Source organism: Notolepis coatsorum (genome assembly GCF_963971535.1).
Source record: "Notolepis coatsorum genome assembly, chromosome: 16".
Lineage (NCBI taxonomy): Eukaryota > Metazoa > Chordata > Actinopteri > Aulopiformes > Paralepididae > Notolepis > Notolepis coatsorum.
The window spans coordinates 86,427,274-86,448,713 of record NC_140180.1 but is presented as its reverse complement, the minus strand read 5'-3'; the positions used below and the strand labels follow the sequence as shown (position 1 = coordinate 86,448,713).

The 21,440-nt window shown below is 46.4% G+C and overlaps 1 protein-coding gene across 1 annotated transcript in view; it reads right to left on the bottom strand.

Moving 5' to 3' along the window:
• Positions 1–19,013, bottom strand: part of pde6a (phosphodiesterase 6A, cGMP-specific, rod, alpha) — a gene marked incomplete at both ends in the record, with an annotated part of 143,533 nt that extends 124,520 nt beyond the window's left edge. The window contains 2 exons of the mRNA XM_084331861.1: positions 17,210–17,351; positions 18,685–19,013. Coding sequence (XP_084187987.1) covers positions 17,210–17,351; positions 18,685–19,013 — 471 coding nt within the window. The remainder of the gene's footprint in view (positions 1–17,209; positions 17,352–18,684) is intronic.
• Between the last annotated feature and the right edge of the window lie 2,427 nt (positions 19,014–21,440).

The following is a 21,440-nucleotide window of genomic DNA, read 5'->3' as shown; positions in this document are numbered from 1 at the left end:
GTAGGGGCCCGTTCAGGGGCCGCGCGGCACCCGGGAAACAGGGGTACCATGCTGCGACGTGGGGATTGGGGCGAAAGTCTCGGGCCGTCACGTCCGGGATCAAATCCCCCGGGACGCGTAATGTCTTGCCGTATACCAGTTCTGCAGACGAGGACTGCAGGTGTTCCTTGGGGGCACTCCTAAGCCTGAGCATGACCCACGGCAGCCTGTCCACCCAGTTGCTGTCCGACAAGCCAGCGCGCAGCGCTGCTTTCATGTACCGGTGGAAACGTTCGCATAGCCCGTTGGCCTGAGGGTGATATTCGGTGGTACGGTGTAGCTTAACTCCTAGGCCGCTGGCGATTGGTAGCTCAGGCCCGTCCCTGCTCTTTGACCTCTCCACCGGACACCCTCGCCCGCTGGTCCCTAAAGGCTGGCGTAGGCGTGCCTTTGAGGCAGTACGCGGCCTGTCTCACCCCGGTAGGAAACCGTGTTCCAGAGCTCCGAGGTAAATTGTGAGCCCCAGTCGGAGGAGAGGTCGGATGGGGTCCCGAAACGTGCGACCCACGTGCCGATAAAGGCACGGGCCACGTCGGAAGACGATGTCGAGGCGAGGGGAACGGCTTCCGGCCATCGGGTGGTCCTGTCCACCATAGTAAACAGGTAGGTAAACCCGTGAGAGGAGGGAAGTGGGCCCACAAGGTCGACGTTGATGTGGTCGAATCTTCTCTCGGGGACTGTGAACGTTACAAGCGGGGCCTTAGTATGTCAGTGTACCTTAGCCCGTTGGCAGGCCACACATGCGTCGACCCAGGCCTTCGAGTTTTTCTTGAGCCCTTGCCACATGAATTTCTGGGAAACCAACCTGCTTGAAGGTATCCTACCAGGGTGAGACAAGCCGTGTACCGCCTCAAAGGCACCCCTACGCCAGCCTTTAGGGACCAGCGGGCGAGGGTGTCTGGTGGAGAGGTCACAGAGCAGGGACGCGCCTGAGCTACCAATCGCAACGTCCTCAAGGCGCAGACTGGTATCTGCTGTCCTGAGGGTCTGGATGTCGTGTTCGGAGGCCTGTTCCGAGCCCATGCTGGCGTAGTCTATACCCAGTTGTACAGCTCCGATGACCACCCTGGATAGGCAGTGTGCGACCACGTTGGCCTTCCCGGCGATGTGTCGTATATCTGTAGTGTACTCAGAAATGTATGAGAGTTGGTGCTGACCACGGCTCAGCCACTTTTGACATAGAAAACGTGAGGGATTTGTGGTCGATGAACCGATGAACCGGTGATAGAATGTCACCATCCCGAGGAATTCTCTGAGTGCTCGGGCCGTCGGGGGGGTGGGGGAAAGCGGAACCGGCTTCCACCTTCGACGGGAGGGGGGCAGCCCCTCTCCTGTCGATGAGGTGCCCGAGGAAGTGTATGGAGGTCAACCCGAACTGGCACTTAGCCGGGTTGATGATTAGGCCGTGTTGGCCCAGCCTCGTAAAGAGGCACCGGAGGTGAGCCAGGTGCTCCTCGGGCGAGGAGCTGGCGACAAGGATGTCGTCCAGGTAGACAAAGATAAACGGCATGTCTCTGAGTGTCGAGTCCATTAGCCTCTGAAAAGACTGTGCCGCGTTCTTAAGCCCGAACGCCATCCGCAGGAACTCGAACAGTCCGAAGGGCGTGACCACCACCGTCTTAGGGACGTCCGAGGGGTGTACTGGCACCTGGTGGTAACCACGTACCAGGTCCACCTTCGAAAAGACCAGCTTACCCGCCAGGTGCGCTGAGAAGTCCTGGATGTGGGGGACTGGGTAGCGGTCTGGTGTGGTAGCGCCATTGAGGCGTCGGTAGTCACCGCACGGTCTCCATCCGCCCTCAGCCTTAGGGACGATGTGTAGTGGTGAGGCCCAGGGGCTGGCTGTCTCCATGTTGGTGAATTCTGACTGCTAGTCTGTCAGGATTGAGCCGGCGGGCCCTAGCGTACACGGGAGCTCCTTCAGTCTCGATGTGGTGCTCGACCCCATGTTTGGTGGTCGCAGCGGAGAATGTAGGTTGTGTTAAGCTGGGAAACTCCCGTAGTAGGTGTTGGTACACGTCATCCTCTGCGAGCGAGCTGGCTAGCCCGCTGTATATCACTTCATCGCGTATGCATGTAATCGAAGCATATGCCCATCAGGCATCTATTAGGCGGCCGTGTCTAACGTCCACGAGGAGCCCGTGTGCACAAAGGAAATCCGCCCAGAGTAGTGGGAACGAAATGTCGGCCGTGACGAAATCCCACGTGAACCACTGGCCCCCAAAACACAGTTCCACGGTCTTTGTACCGTAGGTGCGGATAGGGTTATCGTTAGCGGTCGTCAGGCGTGGACCTCCATCACCGCCGGTGGTGTCCTCTATTGTCGCTGGCAGGACGCTCCTCTGAGCTCCGGTGTCGCAGAGACATTTTCGACCGGAGAGTGTGTCTTTAATGACGTACCTGCGCTCATGGCCGCTACTGGGCGCAGGTGTTGGCGTTTCCCGTCTTGACAAAAGTACAAGGTGGGCGGCATGTTGTTGTTCTCGCACCAAAACGCTGTGATAATAACACAGGCCTGTGCTATTATTGTTGTCAGCCGCGGCAGTGGCGCCTCTTTCCATCCTCACCCCTCCCCCTCTGGGCGCGTACGCCCGTGTCGGGGATAGTACCTCTGGGGCCAAGTGTCGAGTGCCTAGGTAGAATCGGTATGCCTCTTCTGCCAAAGCACGGGATCTGTAATTGCGGTATTAGCGAGCGCCGTCTGCACCTGTGGCGGCATGTGTCTGAGAAACAGCTCGATAAACAGGAAATTAGGCTGTTCTGCGCCGAGCAGGTTTAGCATCATCTCCATATGTTCTGATGGTTTGCTGTCTCCCAGGCCCCGTATAGCAAACAGGCGTCGGGCTCGCTCTGACTGCGACAGCCCGAAAACTTTAAGAAGGTGCGTCTTAAACGCCTCATATTTGTTCTGGGCAGGTGGAGCTGTAATAAATCCTACCGTCCTCGCTGCTGTAGCGCTGTCAAGGCTTGAGACTACATGGAAATACTTCGCGCGTCTTCAACGATCGTACGTAGGGCGAATTGCGCCTCTGTTTGAGCAAACCAAGCTGCTGCCGACTGTTGCAATCTAAGAAAAACGGCGTTGTTAGCCATGTTCGTTTCGGTCTCGGAAACTTCTACGAGGCTATCGTCGGGGTCACCAGTGTAGAGTGCTGAGAGATGGGAGTCGGAGGCGGTGTCTCAAAGTGTAACCAAGCGTATTTAATATGCATTAGCAAAACAATGTGTTACTATGGTTACTGGATAGAAAAAGAGAGACAGTTGGCAGGAAGTGCCACCGGGTATAACGTTAATAATAATTGTTAGACTAGAAGTCTTTATTTGTCATGTAGTTTAACACACACATGCGAGATGGGCGACCCACAGGAACACACACACACATGCACTGAGTCGCCGATGAAATGTCTCTCTGCACTTTTCCCATCCCGTTGTCCTTCCCCCCATGGGCAGCCGGGAGCAGATAGGGCGTCAACGTGAGCCGCGCCCCGGGGACCAATCCAAGTGCTCCTGTCCGTCTTCGTCAAGGACGCCACAGCGTTAGCGATCTGTTGTGCATGTTTTTCCATTGGGTTTATCTTATCGGGGGGGAAACCCTTGCGAGCACGGGGAGAACATGCAAACTCCACACAGAAAGGCCTGGGAGATACCCCACCTGAGTACCTGGCATCATGGAAACCTGGTCCCCAAGTGGGAATCGAACCCTGGACCTTCTTGCTGTGAGGCGACAGTGTTAACCACTACACCACCGTGCCGCTTCGTTCGTGTGGAACCAATGTTCCCAACAACAGTTCTATGTGTGAATTATGTACAATCACTACAACAGTATATTTCTATGGTTCCGAGTGGCGACGGCTAACAGTCGATCCCGGCGGAGGACAATGTAACCAGCTGTTGGATAAAACGACAAACACAAATAGACAAACGAGTACTGACTGAACTGACTGAATCTCCCAAATTATTTTATATTTAAAATATATTTTCTGTATTGAATTCAATTCAATTCAATTCAATCAGAAACGTATATTAAAGTTGTGTTGAATTGAAGGCATTTACGCGTGTGCTTAATGTGTGTTAAAAAGTTGTACTTTAAGATGTACTTAAAGATATTGAAATTATGCTTTCAATATATTCTTGGTTACTTTTGCTTACCAGCATAGTACACTTTGAATATGTTTACTAAAAGTACAACTTAGGTTTGGTAAACATCTCGTTCCAAGTTAATTTAGATTACATTTACAGCATATTAATAACTGCTCAGTGTGCCAACACAGTGTCAGACTGTGGTTGTACAGGCTCCCAATATAATCTCAGTATTCAAACGTACATGGTAGCTTATTCTTAGGTGGGTGATGATGGGTAGAAATATACTTTTAGTATGGAAACAAATATTTTTGACTTGGGCTATAACCACAAAGAGCCTTGTAATGGATCAGTTAATTGGAACCACATGACTTATTATACTTATTAGCTATAAATGCCACTGGGACTTATTAGACGTATTAGCTATAAATGCCACTGTCCCTGTAACAGCATGACAAACACGCAGTGTGTATGGGAATAAGCTGGCCCATCATTTTCAAATGTCAGAGGTACTGTCTGTAATGAGATTGAACTGGCTTTAGGGGAATTAAAAGCAGACACATAATGGTGTCATGTCGCCCTCTAGTGGTGTGAACTATGTATTTCTTAACAGGGACCAAAGGCAAATTCCAGTGGTCTATTCAGCCTCAGACAAATATTGGCATAGCTTGGTGAATATGGCAAATATTCACAGATAATATTTCTCTCTACAGTTCTATAGTGGTATTATAGAATCCAATAATACATATTCCACCCATTCACTCACACATTAGCACACCAACGGCGGAGGCAACCATGCAAGGTGCCAACGTGCTCATCAGGAGCAATTAGGGGTGTCTTGCTCAAGGACACTTGAACACGCTGCCAGGGAGGAGCGGGAATCGAACTGGGAACCTCCGGATTACCAGACGACTGCTCTACCTCCCTGTTGCCCCCGATAATAACTCACTGTTATTATCCCATTAATTGATTTATATTTTGAAATGATCGTATTCTTACTTTAACTGCCAGAAGACGAGTTTAGGCGTCCTTCCCCGCCATGCTCAAGTTGCCGAAGACGCCGTAACTCGTCTTTGATATCAATATTTCAAAAATCTGTGATCGGAATCATATTTTCCATCCGCAGCCTTCACACACAGTTCAGAGCTCCTCTCAATCCTCTAGCGGTTCAAGAGCGCCATCTGGTGGCCGATCGGCAGAAGCGCCAAACAGGAAGAGATGTGGCTGAAGTGCTGTTCACCCATATTACTTCCGGCCACTCTCTATAGCTCCCGCGACTCCATCTTGACACAATACATAGCGATCCGTTGCCAATAACTCGATAAACAACATGATTTGGACGTATATACCATTATACAACATGGAAATGGACCGGGTATTTTTACATCCCATAATGGAAAACTGTCTACCCCACGCTGATCGCCCAACGGCCCGCGGAGACTGGGGTGAGTTTTAGCGTGTAATATTTCCGTGTTCGACACTAACTGCTATGATGAACATTTGACCCACATTAGATGAATGGTATAACGCTGCCCACGGAATTATAAACGCCCCCTCGCCCATCCGGTCAACATCAGATGACGCGTAGTAACTTCCAGAAGTCCGTCCAGTTGGATTTTTTTATATCGCGCCGATTGCTATCAAACTGTATTTGATCATCAATATAATGCATTTGGGGCTATAAATCACGTTCTGGAGAAAACTGCAGAAAGAGATGAAAACATACTTATACTTTAGATCATATTTTAGTATGAATTTGTGAATGAAAAAGTTTAACGTTCATACACCCTGAACAATACATATAGGACATTGAATGGGCCCTAATAATGGCAATTTAGCAATAGAATTTAAAAAGTTATAGCCCTGCAAAGAAGGGGAACTTCTCCATAGACAAATAGAGCTGGCAACCTATGGTATATCATGAATTTAGCCTTAGGCAATCAAAGTGTTAATGGAGGTTCAGCTGTATCTATAATAAAACACAAGATACTTGTGCCCTAATGATAAGGATAAGTGCTCAGTGAAGAAACATAGCATGCTTTTGTAAAGGTCATTCTGTTTTAATTAGGGGAGGGGGGGTTATTGGTGGAAGGGATTCAATCCATAATCAGTTTATGTAAAGTATGTATATACAATAATGTGGGTATGTATTTATGTATGTATGTATGTATGTATGTATGTATGTATGTATGTATGTATGTATGTATGTATGTATGTATGTATGTATGTATGTATGTATGTATGTATGTATGTATGTATGTATGTATGTATGTATGTATGTATGTATGTATGTATGTATGTATGTATGTGTGTATGTATGGATGTATGTAGGTATATATGGGGGCGACAGTAGCTCGGGAGGTAGAACAGTCGTCTGGTAATCCGGAAGTTCCCGGTTCGATTCCCGCTCCTCCCGGGCAGCGTGTCGATGTGTCCTAGAGCAAGACACTTAACCCCTAATTGCTTCTGATGAGCAGGTTGGCACCTTGCATGGTGAGTGAATGGGTAAAATGTGAGAAACAAATTGTAAAGCGCTTTGGATAAAAGCGCTATATACAGTAAATGCAGCCATTTACCATTTATATATGAATGTGTGTGTCTGTATATACAGTATTATGTATCTTTTTTTATCTGGACCCAGGAAGTTGTTGCCTTGGTAACTAATGGGGATACAAATAAACAATAAAGTTCCCAGAGCCAAGAGCTGCTCCCTAGGCAAGTTTACCAGGACAACATACCATTGTAGGATAGGCGTGGCGGTCCCTACCGATTGGAATTAGGCCAGAGTAACTTTACCCTGGTAACTTTAGCCTGGTGACAGCTAAAGGGCCTAGCACAGCTCAGCTGATCCTGCCTATCGGCTAAAATTGAAACAGCTACGTAATAAATGTACCTCTGCTATAAGAGCAGCTGGGTATTATTTGGACCAAATACACTCAGACACAAACCCAGCAAAACTTTGAAAGTGGTAAATACAAACCACCACTGAATCTGCCTTGAATTCAAGAGATATTTTCTGTTGCTGGCCATCTAGTTGAAAAGGAGCATGCATGCCCCCATTTGTGTGATAACAATGAATAAGTATTTGATATGAACCGGGGTTCTGAAGTTTGATTTCTATCCTTTCTCTCATGGGGATGTTTTTGAAACATACTCCATTGACTCCAGCTGCTCCACCGGAGAGAATGGGTTTGATCCTTAAAAAAAAAAAAAGATTGGCCACCCCAGTTATTGCAGAGCTGTTAACACATGTATCCAATCTTTCTATTTCAACAGGAAAATCCCCTTATGTTTAGAAATTAGCCCATGTGACCCCCATTCATATGGGTGGTGATAAGGGTGAAATAATTACCGCCCAATATCCAAACTACCATGCTTGGCTAAAATCATGGAATCCTTGGTAAACAACCAACTCAAGTATTTCCTCTCAACCCACATCAATCTGGTTTTAGAGCAAATCACAGCACTATTTCAGCTGTTACATTAATTACAAATGACATTATCTGCATTAGATAATAATGTGCTGCTCTTTTTGGAGACCTGTCTAAAAGCATTTGACACAGTTGATCTTCCACTGCTCTTACAATAATTATATAATATTGGTATGAGTAGAAAGTCAAATGACTGGTTTCAGAAATGCACAATCAGAGTTTCTGCAAATTACAAAGGGTGTCCCACAGGGTTCAATCCTGGGGCCAGTCCTCTTCACCATATATAAATGATATTGTCTCCTTATTGAATGATTGTCAGGCCTATGTATATGCGGATGACACAATTGTATACTGTTTTGCTGACACTGCTCAGCTAGCTATGGAGAAGCTCCTTTAATGCCCTCCTGAAAGCTCTTATAAAAAATGTATCTCAAACTGGTCCTGAATGCAAATTAAACAAAATACTTCTCACCGAATACAAATATCTTGGAATCTGGCTCGATGACAAATTCACATTTAAATATCATATTCTGAACCTTACTAGCAAACTGTGACAAAAGATTGTCTTTTGTTTTTAATATATAAATAAATCCAGTTTCTGTAGAAAGGGGATTGTTGAAGCAACTTTGCTGGCAATTATGGGGATGTAATCCACAGGCAGGCTGCAGCCTCCACAATCAAGTTGTTTACCACTGTTTAGCCCTGAGGTTTATTATCGATTAACACTCACCACTGTATTCTTTATGGTAAGGTCAGTTGGTCCTCATTAACCGACAGGCGTGATAACCATTGGTATTTGTATATTTATAAAGCCCTACTCTGTAAATTACCACCTTAAATCTCCCTTAAAAAGCTATGTTGCAGTGGAATACTGGTCTGCGTGTGACGCGCTCCAGTGACTGTGTGGTGCTTCTGGCATCCTGTGCTAGGACTGAACTTGGAAAGACTGCTTGTTGTGTTGATGCAGCTGTGTCTGTCATGGAATCTCTTGCAAACTGCCCTAAAACGAGTACTTTGGTCTCACTAGGGCGGTTTAGAATATTAATTGACAACAGAACATTGTCAATTTGTAACTGTTTTCCTTGACCTGCTACTGTCCCATTGTATTATTTATTTGTACTATACTGTTGTGTTTTTGATTGTACAACTGCTCTTGTTTTACTGTTTACTTGAAATGATTGAATATTCTGTCATGTATGATGCTATACCATGCACCCTTGGCATCATTGAAAATGAGGGTCCCCATCAATTGACTCCTAAGGTAAAATAAAGTACAAATAAAAACATAAATAAAATAAACAGCTAGCCACGGATTCCTATTACATAGGGACTTGTAAATTGGGCTGCAGTTTAGAATGAACACAACACACATTTCTGATCCCTACAAACGATGTTGCATCTGTACATTTTGGATAAAACATTGTTACCTCATCATGGCCATTGGTAGATAATTCCAATCCCCTAAAATGTGGCTAAAGGTGTTATGATAGCCAACGATATCTGTGTAAGTGACTCATAGTTTTGTACCTGCAATCATTTTGTGAGGGTAGCATGTTTTAGTTTTTACGGAAAATTGTGGATATTTCTTTAAAGGTCAACCTCCACGTTGTATTTTTGTTCAATAAACAATGTGGACTAGGCCAACAGTGGCTTTCATGAAGAAGGGGAAAAAAAAGTATTGAAATTGACCCAGTTTTAGCGTTTTTATCAAACATTTTGTCTGCCCAACACAATCACCACGCACGTGCATATTTTAATCAATGGTTCATAACGTGCGTGTGTAATCGAAATGATCGTCACAACAGGTGCAGGACAACAGGGGGCTCACCAGGGGGCGCTGAGAGTCACACAGCTAGTGGCAGGCAGAGAGCCTTGCTACCATAGATATATGCTTGCTACTACTAGCCGAATGGAAATGTATGTTTCACCTCACTATTGCTCCGTGATTATAGCCATCCATCCATCTCTAAAGCTAACCACTATTTTTAAAAGCCACAACCACGTTACCATATTTGTAATAATGTAAATCATTGTGTTGTTGTACACATATTGTGTTTATAACGTTAGTAGATAACATAGCTTAGCTTGGTAGCTATTGTGCTAACAACATATCCCGACATCCGGCTTGCTGGCCGGCATGAACGGCCGACCCAAAATGGTTCTCTCCTCTCTGTACACCCCGTCCCCACGGGTGCCCTGCCGGGGGGCCATGGACGCGACGGCGGCGGCAGCCGTAGGGTGCTCGAGCCCGTAAAGGCTAGTGTTACACGATAGCTATGAGCTAACAAGCGCTGCGGGCTCCGGCGCCCTGCGGCCGCCGCTGTTGTCGAGTCCACAAGCTCCTCCGCGGGGACGGGGGCACACAAAGGGGAGAGAACCACCCGCAGGGACGGCGGGCTATAGGCTAACGTCAGTGAGTGTAGTGGTCCCGACTGCGTGTAGCAGGGACGGCGGAGATATAGGCTAACTGTGATGCACCGAGTGAGCCACCATTGATCTAGTACTATGACCCGGACGGACATAAGGCATACGTTTCCTGAAGTGACGTCACGGCCGTGCTAGGTGCTAGCGTCTGATAAGCTTTTAGATTCGCTTCATTAATATGCACCTGTTGTCCTGTTGTGACGTCGGCGTTTGATAAGCTTTTTTGATTCGCACGTGCATGTTATTCGTGCGTGGACCTTTTTAACTCTTTCAGAGTGGCATTTCCGGTGTCAAATGGAAAAAAATAAATAATGAAATTATATACCAATGATGTAAACTACCCATAATTGATCAGTAGGGTTTAACCTGGAGGTTGGGCTTTAAGGAACCAAACTCTTCACATTGCTCCTGAATCTTTATTGTCACCGTTGTCAGGTAAGGTCACACAGCTCCCTTTTGTTTGATTTGATGTTTTTTTTATTTTCGTGTGGTGTATGCCCAGCCCATATGGGCTTACAAGACACATAACCAGGGCTTGACATTAACACCTGACCACCGGCCAAATGCTGGTAGAATTCAGCTGTGGCCGGTAACTCTGTCATTCTACCGGCCACAGTGGCCGGTGACTTTTTTTCTATGAAAAAAAAACATTGTAGTCTACAAAAGGCATCGGCAATAATTAAGTCAATCCAAGTGATACTACATAATCCCACAATAATTCGGAAAAGTGCATTACCGGCCAGATCCTGGTAGTGGTGCTGTCTCGAGAATGGAGTACTTCAGACCAGATGTAAAGAAATTCTTTTTCTGTTAGCGTGAAGCTATGCCTTCATCAGATCGCATGGAATACCTTTTACGACGCCGAATTCAGTATGCAGTAAAGGAATATAGCATCAGCCAATGGACATATCGATCTACCAGATGGCGATCAATAACTGGGAAATCCTTTTTGGAATCCAACCGGCCACAGGTAAGAACGATTTCATGCTGATCAGGCCTTGTTAGCATAGCCAACCAGCCGATGAATGAATGAAAACTTTATTTAACAGATTGCAGAATGGGTACAATACAGTACGGCTCAATACACACAATTGTTAAGGGGATGCAGACCAGAGAAAGACGTTTGTCTTGTTTACATCAGGGTCCCCCATTGTCAATTTATAGTGACATTTATGACATACAGTACATGACATCATGACACATCAGTGTATGATGCTACAATAACGAATGCCGTTATTGGTAATCAATAATCAGAAACAACGTCCCCCGCCCCCCCCCCCCCCCCTTCATGCATTCATGGTGGAACATGATACCGATCATATGCATTTTGATTTTAAACCTATTCATCATCACGCTATAAAATGGGAATGTATTGATGAAAAAATTATTTAGTGTGGTGATTTTTGGCTGGTGAAAATGCTGAGTGGCTAGTGACTTTGGAAAACCACTAGCCACAGTGGCTAGTGAGCCAAAAAGTTTATGTCAAGCCCAGCACATAACAATAAGTATATAATAATCCCTTTTGTAGTGGGCCACTCCGGTTGACTGTGTTTGCCAACAGGGGGAGTTCTGGACCAACAGATGGCTTGTAAATGTTGTGTGAGAATCTCACGAGCATCGTGGGAACAAACCTCCATCCCTTCCTCCGGGTTTTATACATTTAGCAGTTTTAGCGCTTTCTCAATGCAAGTGATCCACTAACGATGGCGGATGGTGTCTGCAGCACCATGTAGTATCCACCTAACTTCCCAGCCACTTCCCGAGCCCTATAGGCTGTTCGTTTTATGTTTTTTGAAGTGTGCATTTGTTATTATGAAATTGCTCTTTTTTCTATTACATTTTCTATCTTAAGTGTTTGTGAAGCACTTCAGGGTTGCATTATTGTGCTGAGAGTGTGCTCTATAAATAAAGACTCCTTCCCTCACGTGGCCCATTGCTCTGACAAACCACTCTTTAGGCTACTGGGGGAAAGTGGCCCTCATGCACAACAAAGCCAATGAATATACTACATGTTGGAAGGACATGTTTGGGTTCAGTGAAACAGATTAATGGGCCTTTCATACAAAGATGTACTACCAACAGGAGGTGGGGGGTGGGAGAGAGAGAGGGGGGAGCATAGGCGGAGTTTGAACTTGACGCCAGGGGGTGCGACTGCTTGGCGAACTATACTATATAGTCGCGTCCATGGCCCCCCGGCAGGGCACCCGTGGGGACGGGGTGTACAGAGAGGAGAGAACCATATACTATATTTTTTTTGACCTTTATTTTATTATTTTAGCGTTTTTACAATGCCCTAACCCCTAATTTTTTATTTTATTTAGGTAGTACAGCAGCACACACACACACTCACACACACAGCACTACGGGGGATCATTTTTAACTGACTTAGGCTCTAATTATTATTATTCATAGAGACTCTCGAGCAATAATAATTATTACAGCCTCCATTTTTCGTGGACGAAAAATATACCAGGCTATAGATATCAATTTTCCCGAAATAACGCTACCTGCCTCGACAAAATTCGTGCATTGGTTATCCAGATACATTAATTATCATCTCAGAATAAGTGGCTTTGTATCGCGCTGCTGCTGCTGCTGGCCGCGCGTTGCCGTTAACCCTTTCACTGCCACACTACAGAAGGTTCGCCTTATAATGTGACATGATTACTACTATAAAATGAATGTATTGTAAAACAAAACATAATAGAATTCAGATTTGTTTCTCACAATTATTATAATTTTATTAAAATAAAAATAATCTTGATTTATAAAAAAAAAAAAAAAAAAAAAAAAAAAGGCAATTTCACCCCCGGCCACCAGGGGGTGCAATGCACCCCCTGAACCCCCATAAACTCCGCCCATGGGGGGGAGGGGGGAGAGAGAGGGGGGAGGGGGGAGAGAGAGGGGGGAGGGGGAGCGAGAGAGGGGGAGGGGAGAGCGAGAGAGAAAGAGAGAGAGAGGGAGATAGGGGGAAGGAGGGAGAGAGAAAGAGAGAGAGGGGGGAGAGAGAGAGAGGGGTGCGGGGGAGAGAGAGATGGGGGAGGAGCGAGAGAAAGAGAGAGAGGGGGGAGTGAGAGAGAAAGAGAGGGAGAGAGGGGGAAGGAGCGAGAGGGAGAGAGTGAGAGGGAGAAGGAGCGAGAGAGAAAGAGAGAGAGAGAAAGAGAGAAAGGAAACTGAAGCAGATCCCTTGATGAAACATTGGGTCAGAACCTCCATGACCTCCTCTACAGCTCCTCTCTGAGAGGGCCTGAGGCACAAGTTCTTAGAATTCTGACCAAGATCCACAAATGATGTAAGACCATAGGACCATAATAAAGGTGTAATCCATTCTTCCTGGCGGGGGGGCCTGCCAACCTTTGAGTCCCTCTGTATCATAGTGTGAGCCAGGTGCGAAGCCAGTATTGGCCCCACCTATCCAGGCTTTAATGAAAATATTTCTTTATTATTTGAATTACATGAACATGCAATGTATTTTGTTTTTGTTTGTGTCCTGATTTAGTTTCTGTTCGGAATAACTGGAACGTTCAAAATAAGTTGTGGGAACGTACGTGGAATGTAATTGGTTCCGACTGTCCTGTCCAGACGCTCTGATCTGCCTTCTGCATGAAGAACCCAAAGCTGAGTCTCTTGTGCGCTAGACCAGTCTCTACAACTATGGCTAAACAGAGTCCTTTGTTGCTTTTTATGGTGCATTTATATAGCAGCTTTTATCCAAAACGCTTTACAATTTCTTCCTCACATTTGACCCATTCACTCACACATTCACACTGCCCGGGCGGAGGGAGAATCGAACCGGGAACCTCCGGAATACCAGACGACCGCTTTACCTCCCGAGCCTCCCGAGGACATCACCTGGGAGCAGCACACCAGACATCACAGAGGACCTCACCTGGGAGCAGCACACCAGACATCACAGAGGACCTCACCTGGGAGCAGCACACCAGGCATCACAGAGAACCTTACCTGGGACGAGCACACCAGACATCACAGAGAACCTTACCTGGGACGAGCACACCAGAAAACACAACAGCGCCTCTTTCAACTCAGGCGGATGAAGACATTCGGCACGGGGCACCAGATCCTACAGGCTTCTACAGAGGCACAACGAGAGCATCCTGACTGGATGCATCACCGCCTGGTATGGAAACTGCTCTGCCCTCAACCACAAAGCGCTACAGAGGATCGTATGAACAGCCCAGGACATCTGTGGTTGTATATATCCATCCAGGATATATACAACAGACGGTGTGTCAGCAAAGCCTGCATGATTATTAAGGACCCCTGCCACCCCAACCACAAACTGTTTCAGTGGCTCTTCACTTCTTCACAGAGGCTCTTCACTTAGCAAAAGTGAAGGGCCTCTCCTCTGTCTTTATTCTCCTGGACCTGTCGGCAGCCTTCGACACGGTCAACCATCAGATCCTCCTCGCATCCCTCACAGGAATGGGAGTGGCTGGCATGGCTGACATCCTACCTCGACGACCATGGAGAGGGTCCCTGTCTGCCCCACGCCCCTTTGGACGGGTGTCCCCCAGCGCTCGGTCCTTGGACCCCTCCTCTTCTCCCTCTACACCAAATCTCTGGGTAACATTATCACATCCCATGCCGTCTCATATCATTGCTATGCCGATGATACTAAACTCTTCCTCTCCTTTCCTCCCTCAGATATCCATGTCCCTGAGTGGATCTCGTCTGTCCGACATCTCCGCCTGGATGACGACCAACCACCTCAAACTGAACCTAAGCAAAACAGAACTGCTTCACCTGCCGGCCAAATCCTCCCTGCTGACCGACCTTTCCATCACAGTGTAAAATGTAGCCGTAGCCTTGTCCCCGACCGCCAAGAACCTTTGTGTAGTCCTTGACGACCGGCTGAACTTCTCCGCTCACATCGCTGAAATGACCAGAACCTGCAGGTTCCTCCTGAGCAATGTCAGAAGGATCCGCCCCTTCCTGACAAAAGAAGCCACCCAACTCCTTGTCCAATCAACAGTCATGTCTCACCTCGACTACTGCAATGCACTGCTCGCTGGTCCACCGACCGCTGCCGCCAAGCCTGTTCAACTCATCCAGAACGCAGCCACCCGTCTGATCTCCAACATGCACTGGCTCCCCATTCGCTTCAAGGTCCTCGACCTGGCATATCGTGCAGCGAAGGGAACGGCTCCCGCCTACGCCTACCTACGGTCAATGGTCTCTAACTACACCCCCTCAAGACCCCTCCGCTCTGCATCCTCTGGCCGCCTCAGACCCACTCCTATCCGAGCTCTTGGAGGGTCATCAACGAGAAGCCGCCTATTCTCGGTCCTCGCTCCACAATAGTGGAACGAACTTCCCACCACAGTTAGGACAGCCGAAACCCGACCAATCCTTCGCCGTCGACTAAAAACACACTTCTTCAATCAATATCTGAAATTATTGTTATTATTATTATTTTCTAAACACTAATCTTCTTACTGTCTAATATAGGGTGACCAAACGTCCTCTTTTGCCCGGACATCTCCTCTTTTCACGCCCTGTCTGGGGTGTCCGGGGGGGGGGGGGTTTATAAATTCATGAAAAAAAAATTCAATGTTTTTCAGTTTCAGTTTCACAGCACTTTGTGAGCATCTGAAGGCTCAGGACTGCATTTTTTGTCATGTGGCAGTGAAAGGCTTAACTCATTCAGCGCCACCACTTAATCCACGAGATGGCGCTAGTGCGCCACCGCTGTAAGTCAATGGGGGGACTGCGAGATTTGCGAGTCCTTAAAATATATCTTAAAGTATAGCTATGGGTCTAATACACCCGTCGATTATCAGTTAGTTGCATCCAGTCAACATGTACAAAACGGATTGTTTTTTCATCTGTACATTTCCTTTTTATAGCCTTTTGAATACGAGTATAACTTTGGGTGCCTCTGAGTAATTCCAGAGAAAGACGGATAATAGCGTTTTAGTGGAATACACTAAACACGAAATGTTTCGCCTGATTATCGTATCTTCCTGAAATCAACGCTAGATTATCATTATTATCCTTCCTTGTGCATACATGAAAAGAGTATTGGACCGCGGGGCTCCGCCGCAGCCTCCTCAAACTCAACGGCACACAGCCACACACACACACACACACACACACACACAGCCGTGATCACGGTAGAAAGACATATCAGATCAACGATCAAATTTATATAGTGTTCTTACCTTGTATCTGATGGGGGGGGGGGGGGGGGGGGGGGCAGCCTCGCAGTAGTATCGTTGAAACAGGTTACCTTGCCTGAGTATTTAAACCCCGCCCGCACGGCTTGGATAGTACCAGAAAAGAAACTAGACCATTCCCAATGGGGTGCAATACCAACTGGAAGGCATAGGCGGCGGTATTTGCCCTTTTGCGAGCTCAGACCCATTACCAACGATAACATCAGGCTGGATGGATGAAAATGAATGGATATCGCTAATAAAAGAAATAACGATTAAAACTCGACTATACTCGGGTCTGGCGCTCAAGCGATGGCGAGTTAACCCGACTATCATCGTGACTGGCGCTGAATGAGTTAACGGCGCTGCACATGTTGCTGGATCTTCAGGCCATCTATTGTCCCGTTCACAACTGCTCTCTTGCTTTCCTCTAATACATAATATAATAATATATATAATACAGAGACATCGCTTTGACCTTGTCTCACTTCACCCTGACCTTCACCATAACCATTATATATCTAGCCCTACCCTAACCCTTACCTTAACCTAACCCTTAACTTAACCGAACCCTTACCATAACCTAACCCTTAACTTAACATAACCCTTACCTTAACCTAACCCTTACCTTAACCGAATCCTTACCATACCATAACCCTTAACTTAACATAACCCTTACCTTAACCTAACCCTTACCTTAACCTAACCCTTACCTTAACATAACCTTCACCTTAACCGTAACCTAACCCTAACCTTAACCTAACCCTAACCCTTACCTTAACCCTAAACTTAACCTACTGTAACCCTTACCCTTACTTTAACCTAACCATAAAATAGCCCCTTGGTCTTGTGAGGTCCGACCAACATCTGCACAAGGACACACACACGCACACACATGCACACACATGCACACACACACACACACACACACACACACACACACACACACACACACACACACACACACACACACACACACACACACACACACACACACACACACACACACACACACACACACACACATACACACACACACACGAGGAGTTGTCTCTCTACCTCTTTGACATCTGGGACGTTGAGCATCTTCTTGGTGGTGGCGACGTGTCCCACGATGCCCATGTCCAGTGGGTAGACGATCTCACTGTCTGGAGGCACCAGACACTCCTCCACAGTGGTGTCTTTATTCACACTAAATAGCCTGCAGATCAGAGTCAAGATAAAGACACAGCTGTTGCTCTAATATGAATGGGAACAATTTTACATTTGTGAATGTACAAAAAAATATATAAAACACAAACAATGTTATGCCAATATAGACCATCCATGGGTCCAACATGTGTTACCGTGGTGCTGTTTTGAAAACGTCAACATGATAAGACAACAATGTAATTTAAAACTGATAAACTGTTTGTTTTTCCCTGGCCCGCAGGATTGCCGCTGTGGGCTGTAAAGTAAATTGTACTCACTCACTCACTCACTCACTCACTCACTCACTCACTCACTCACTCACTCACTCACTCACTCACTCACTCACTCACTCACTCACTCACTCACTCACTCACTCACTCACTCACTCACTCACACATGGACGTTTTGTAGGACGTTTTTGTAGGACGCATGCACAGGTCATGTACAGTAGGTGCTTCTCATCATCATCATCATCATCAAACCTTTATTTGAATAGGCAGGTTAATTAAGAACAAGTTCTTATTTTCAATAACGGCCTATTTGGGGGTAAAAAGCCCCCTAGGGGAAAGGGGATGGGGGATAAAATCAAATAAATAAAAATAAAACACAAAGGAACATTATTAAAAAGGCAGGACATACATACAGATCAGAAAGAGACAACTTTCTCTGCATCTCCCTAAATCATCACCTCGAACGGCATCATCCACATTATCCTGTTTCCAACCACAACCAAGTTGGGCCAGCGGTGGCCTAAAGGTTAGAGAAGCGAGTTTGTGACCAGACGGTCGCCGGAACTCTCTCCCATCTCTCAATACCCCCACTTAACCCCCAACTGCACCAGTGCAGCTGCCCATTGGCCAACAATGTCAGACTGTGGTTGTACTGGGCAGCTCCCAGGTATGAAAGGAACTGTGTGATCTGGACATAGTGAGTCTCAAAGCCCCGCCAGTGGCCACTCCGAGACTTGCCATCCACAGCTTCATCGACCGCTTTAGCTAAACCCTGACCAGTTAGCATGACACCTGCTGCCGCTATCCAAAACAACATAATAATGCGGAACATGGCACATCATCACAGAGTCAAAGAAGTAGGGCAATAGTTAGATAACAAGACCCAATGTGGGGATGGTGTGTCCTGCTCGCATGCGTAGCGGCTATCAGCATTGTCTTCGCCAGGTTGTACACCTGCTGCCGTTAACTAGCGAGTGTAACCAAATGCTTTCACTTTGATGTCACCAACTGGCAACGCCTACACATAGTAGTGCCATGGGTCTGGTAGCCAAACACATGTACTCAGTTAAAGAAACGAATAGCCGGCAAACAAACTTGGTTTTAAAAACAAACCTGGTCGCCAGCTCAGCCACACCGTTCCTCTGCCGGTACATGAAGAGACTCATGCGGTCGGCTCTGATCATGAAGCTGATGTGCCTCATCATGTTGAAGATGGACTTCTCCATCTGCACGGTGTCCTGGATGTCCCTCAGCAGATCGAACATCACCTCGCTCTCCTCCACGGCCGTCAGCTTGTGGTACTGTCTGAAGTCCAAAGCCGCTTTCCTGGAGCCGGTCAGAAGATCCGCGACAATTTCAGCTCGGAACTTGCCGTCGTAGTACTGCTTGGCGAACTCCGGGTTGCCGTCCAAGAATTGCTCGGCCGTCGCTTGGTCCACCATGGTTGGAACTTGGAACTGATGGGGAGTGGGGGAAAACAATTTTCAAAACAATTGTCAAAACAATAACAAAACTATGTGCTGAATCCAACTTTATTGAATGACATGCATTTGAATGACTGCACTTCTACAGTGCAAAGTGCTTTACAATGGAATCATTGCATACATTATTAGATGCGTAGCAGCTCAGACTGGAAATGTCACTAACTAACTAAGTTAACTAACTAAGCTCCATGTGGCGTCTCACAGGCATGGCACTTTGTAAGACCACGGATGCATATTCACTAAGCTTCTCAGAGTGGGAGTGCTCATCTGGGGTCTGTGACCAAGAACACTATGTCTTCATGACCTTATTCAAACGAACAGGTTGGAGCTGACTCCAGATCAGTGACCAGGACCACTTGTCTTATTCAAAGAAACATATTCAGACTGAAGCTCAGTCCAGATCAGTACTGCCACTTTGAGACGCTTCGTGAATATGGGTCCAGTTCAGTCTATGTGAGAAACGCTTCATGAATATGGGTCCAGTTCAGTCTATGTGAGAAACGCTTCGCGAATATGGGTCCAGTTCAGTCTGTGAGAAATGATTTGTGAATATAGGTCCAGTTTAGTCTATGTGAGAAAGGCTTTGTGAATATGGGTCCAGTACAGTCTATGCGAGAAATGCTTCGTGAATATGGGTCCAGTTGAGTCTATGTGAGAAAGGCTTTGTGAATATGGGTCCAGTTCAGTCTATGTGAGAAATGCTTCGTGAATATGGGTCCAGTTCAGTCTATGTGAGAAATGCTTCGTGAATATGGGTCCAGTTCAGTCTATGTGAGAAATGCTTCGTGAATATGGGTCCAGTTCAGTCTATGTGAGAAACTGTTGTCAGAGTCACATATGCAGCAATAACTTGTCATGACAAGGTAGTCATCTTTAGCCTTAACCGGAATGGTTTATTTCACATTTGTACCACTTGACCTGCTCTCCGAAATAGCTAGAGCACAGAGAGATAGAAAGGGGGGGAACATTCCCTTTTATCTAGTACATGACGTCAGTCATTAGACCGAGTCTCAATCTGCCGACAGCGCCCTCTTGCTGTGGAATAAGTATCATGCAGTTACATGCAAACATACATCAATGCTTTACTTAACAGAAATGCTTCGTGAATATGGGTCCAGTTCAGTCTATGTGAGAAACGCTTCATGAATATGGGTCCAGTTCAGTCTATGTGAGAAACGCTTCATGAATATGGGTGCAGTACAGTCTACGTGAGAAACGCGTCGTGAATATGGGTCCAGTAGAGCCTATGTGAGAAACGCTTCGCATCTATGACACGGTGTCCTTGCTCAGTATGGGGGCCCCAGAGGGAATTGAACCAACAAACCATGGCAGTTTTAGTGCCATGCTCAGCGTGCCAAGAACTATAATCAGCCCATGTTTCCCCACTTCTTAGAGAGCTGCACTGGCTTCCCATTGCTGTACAAATCTGCTTCAAGGTCCTTGACCTGGCATACTGTGCAATGAACGGCTCCCTCCTACCTCCGGTCAATGGTCTCTAACTACACCCCCTCAAGACCCTTCCGCTCTACATCTTCTGGCTGCCTCAAACCCACTCCTATTCGAGCTCCTGGGGGTCATCAAAGAGAAGCAGGCAATTCTTGGTCCTCGCTCCACAATGGTGGAACGAACTTCCCACCACAGTCAGGACAACTGAAACCCGGGCCAGTTTCCCGCCGTCGACTAAAAACACACCTCTTCAAACAATATCTCAAATAAAAATAAATAAATAACCTTCTTACTGTCTTTTTACTATTATGTACCTTACTACTATTCTACTGTACTCATACTAGCATATGTCTGATACTACTATGTACTCAGAGTGTAACCCTCAAGTTCGACACTATTTTAGGAACAATGCCACTGGCCCTTACCTTCTAGAGATGTACCCCTCCTGCTGACTTGTTGTTCACAATTTGTAAGTCGCTTTGGATCAAAGTATCAGTTAAATGACTAAATGTAAATGTATATACCCATTAAGCTAGAAACAGGAGTAAGAGACAATAAGTGATGTTTTTGTCATGGATGCTTTTTTCCCCAACTAAATCTGGGAAATGTGATTTTAAAGATGTACAGATAAAGCCCTTAAAAATCAAGCATCTACTGCTACTCTACCACTACTCCACCACTCCACTCCAAACTGATTTTGTGACTCTTATTGTTCTGGACCGGGCCAGATTTCACACCTCCACTGCCTCCCACAGGCTGGGGAGATTTTCATCTTACATTTGTATTCGCCCCATCCGATTTTTTAGCTTTTTTCACTGTTTATTTATCATGCATTGCAATATAAAAATTATCTTCCCCTCCCTGGGGAAGCACTTAAGTTAAGTACCCTCCCTTTGTTTACGGCCACCAGCCCCCAAAAATTAACACCTGAGTGACATA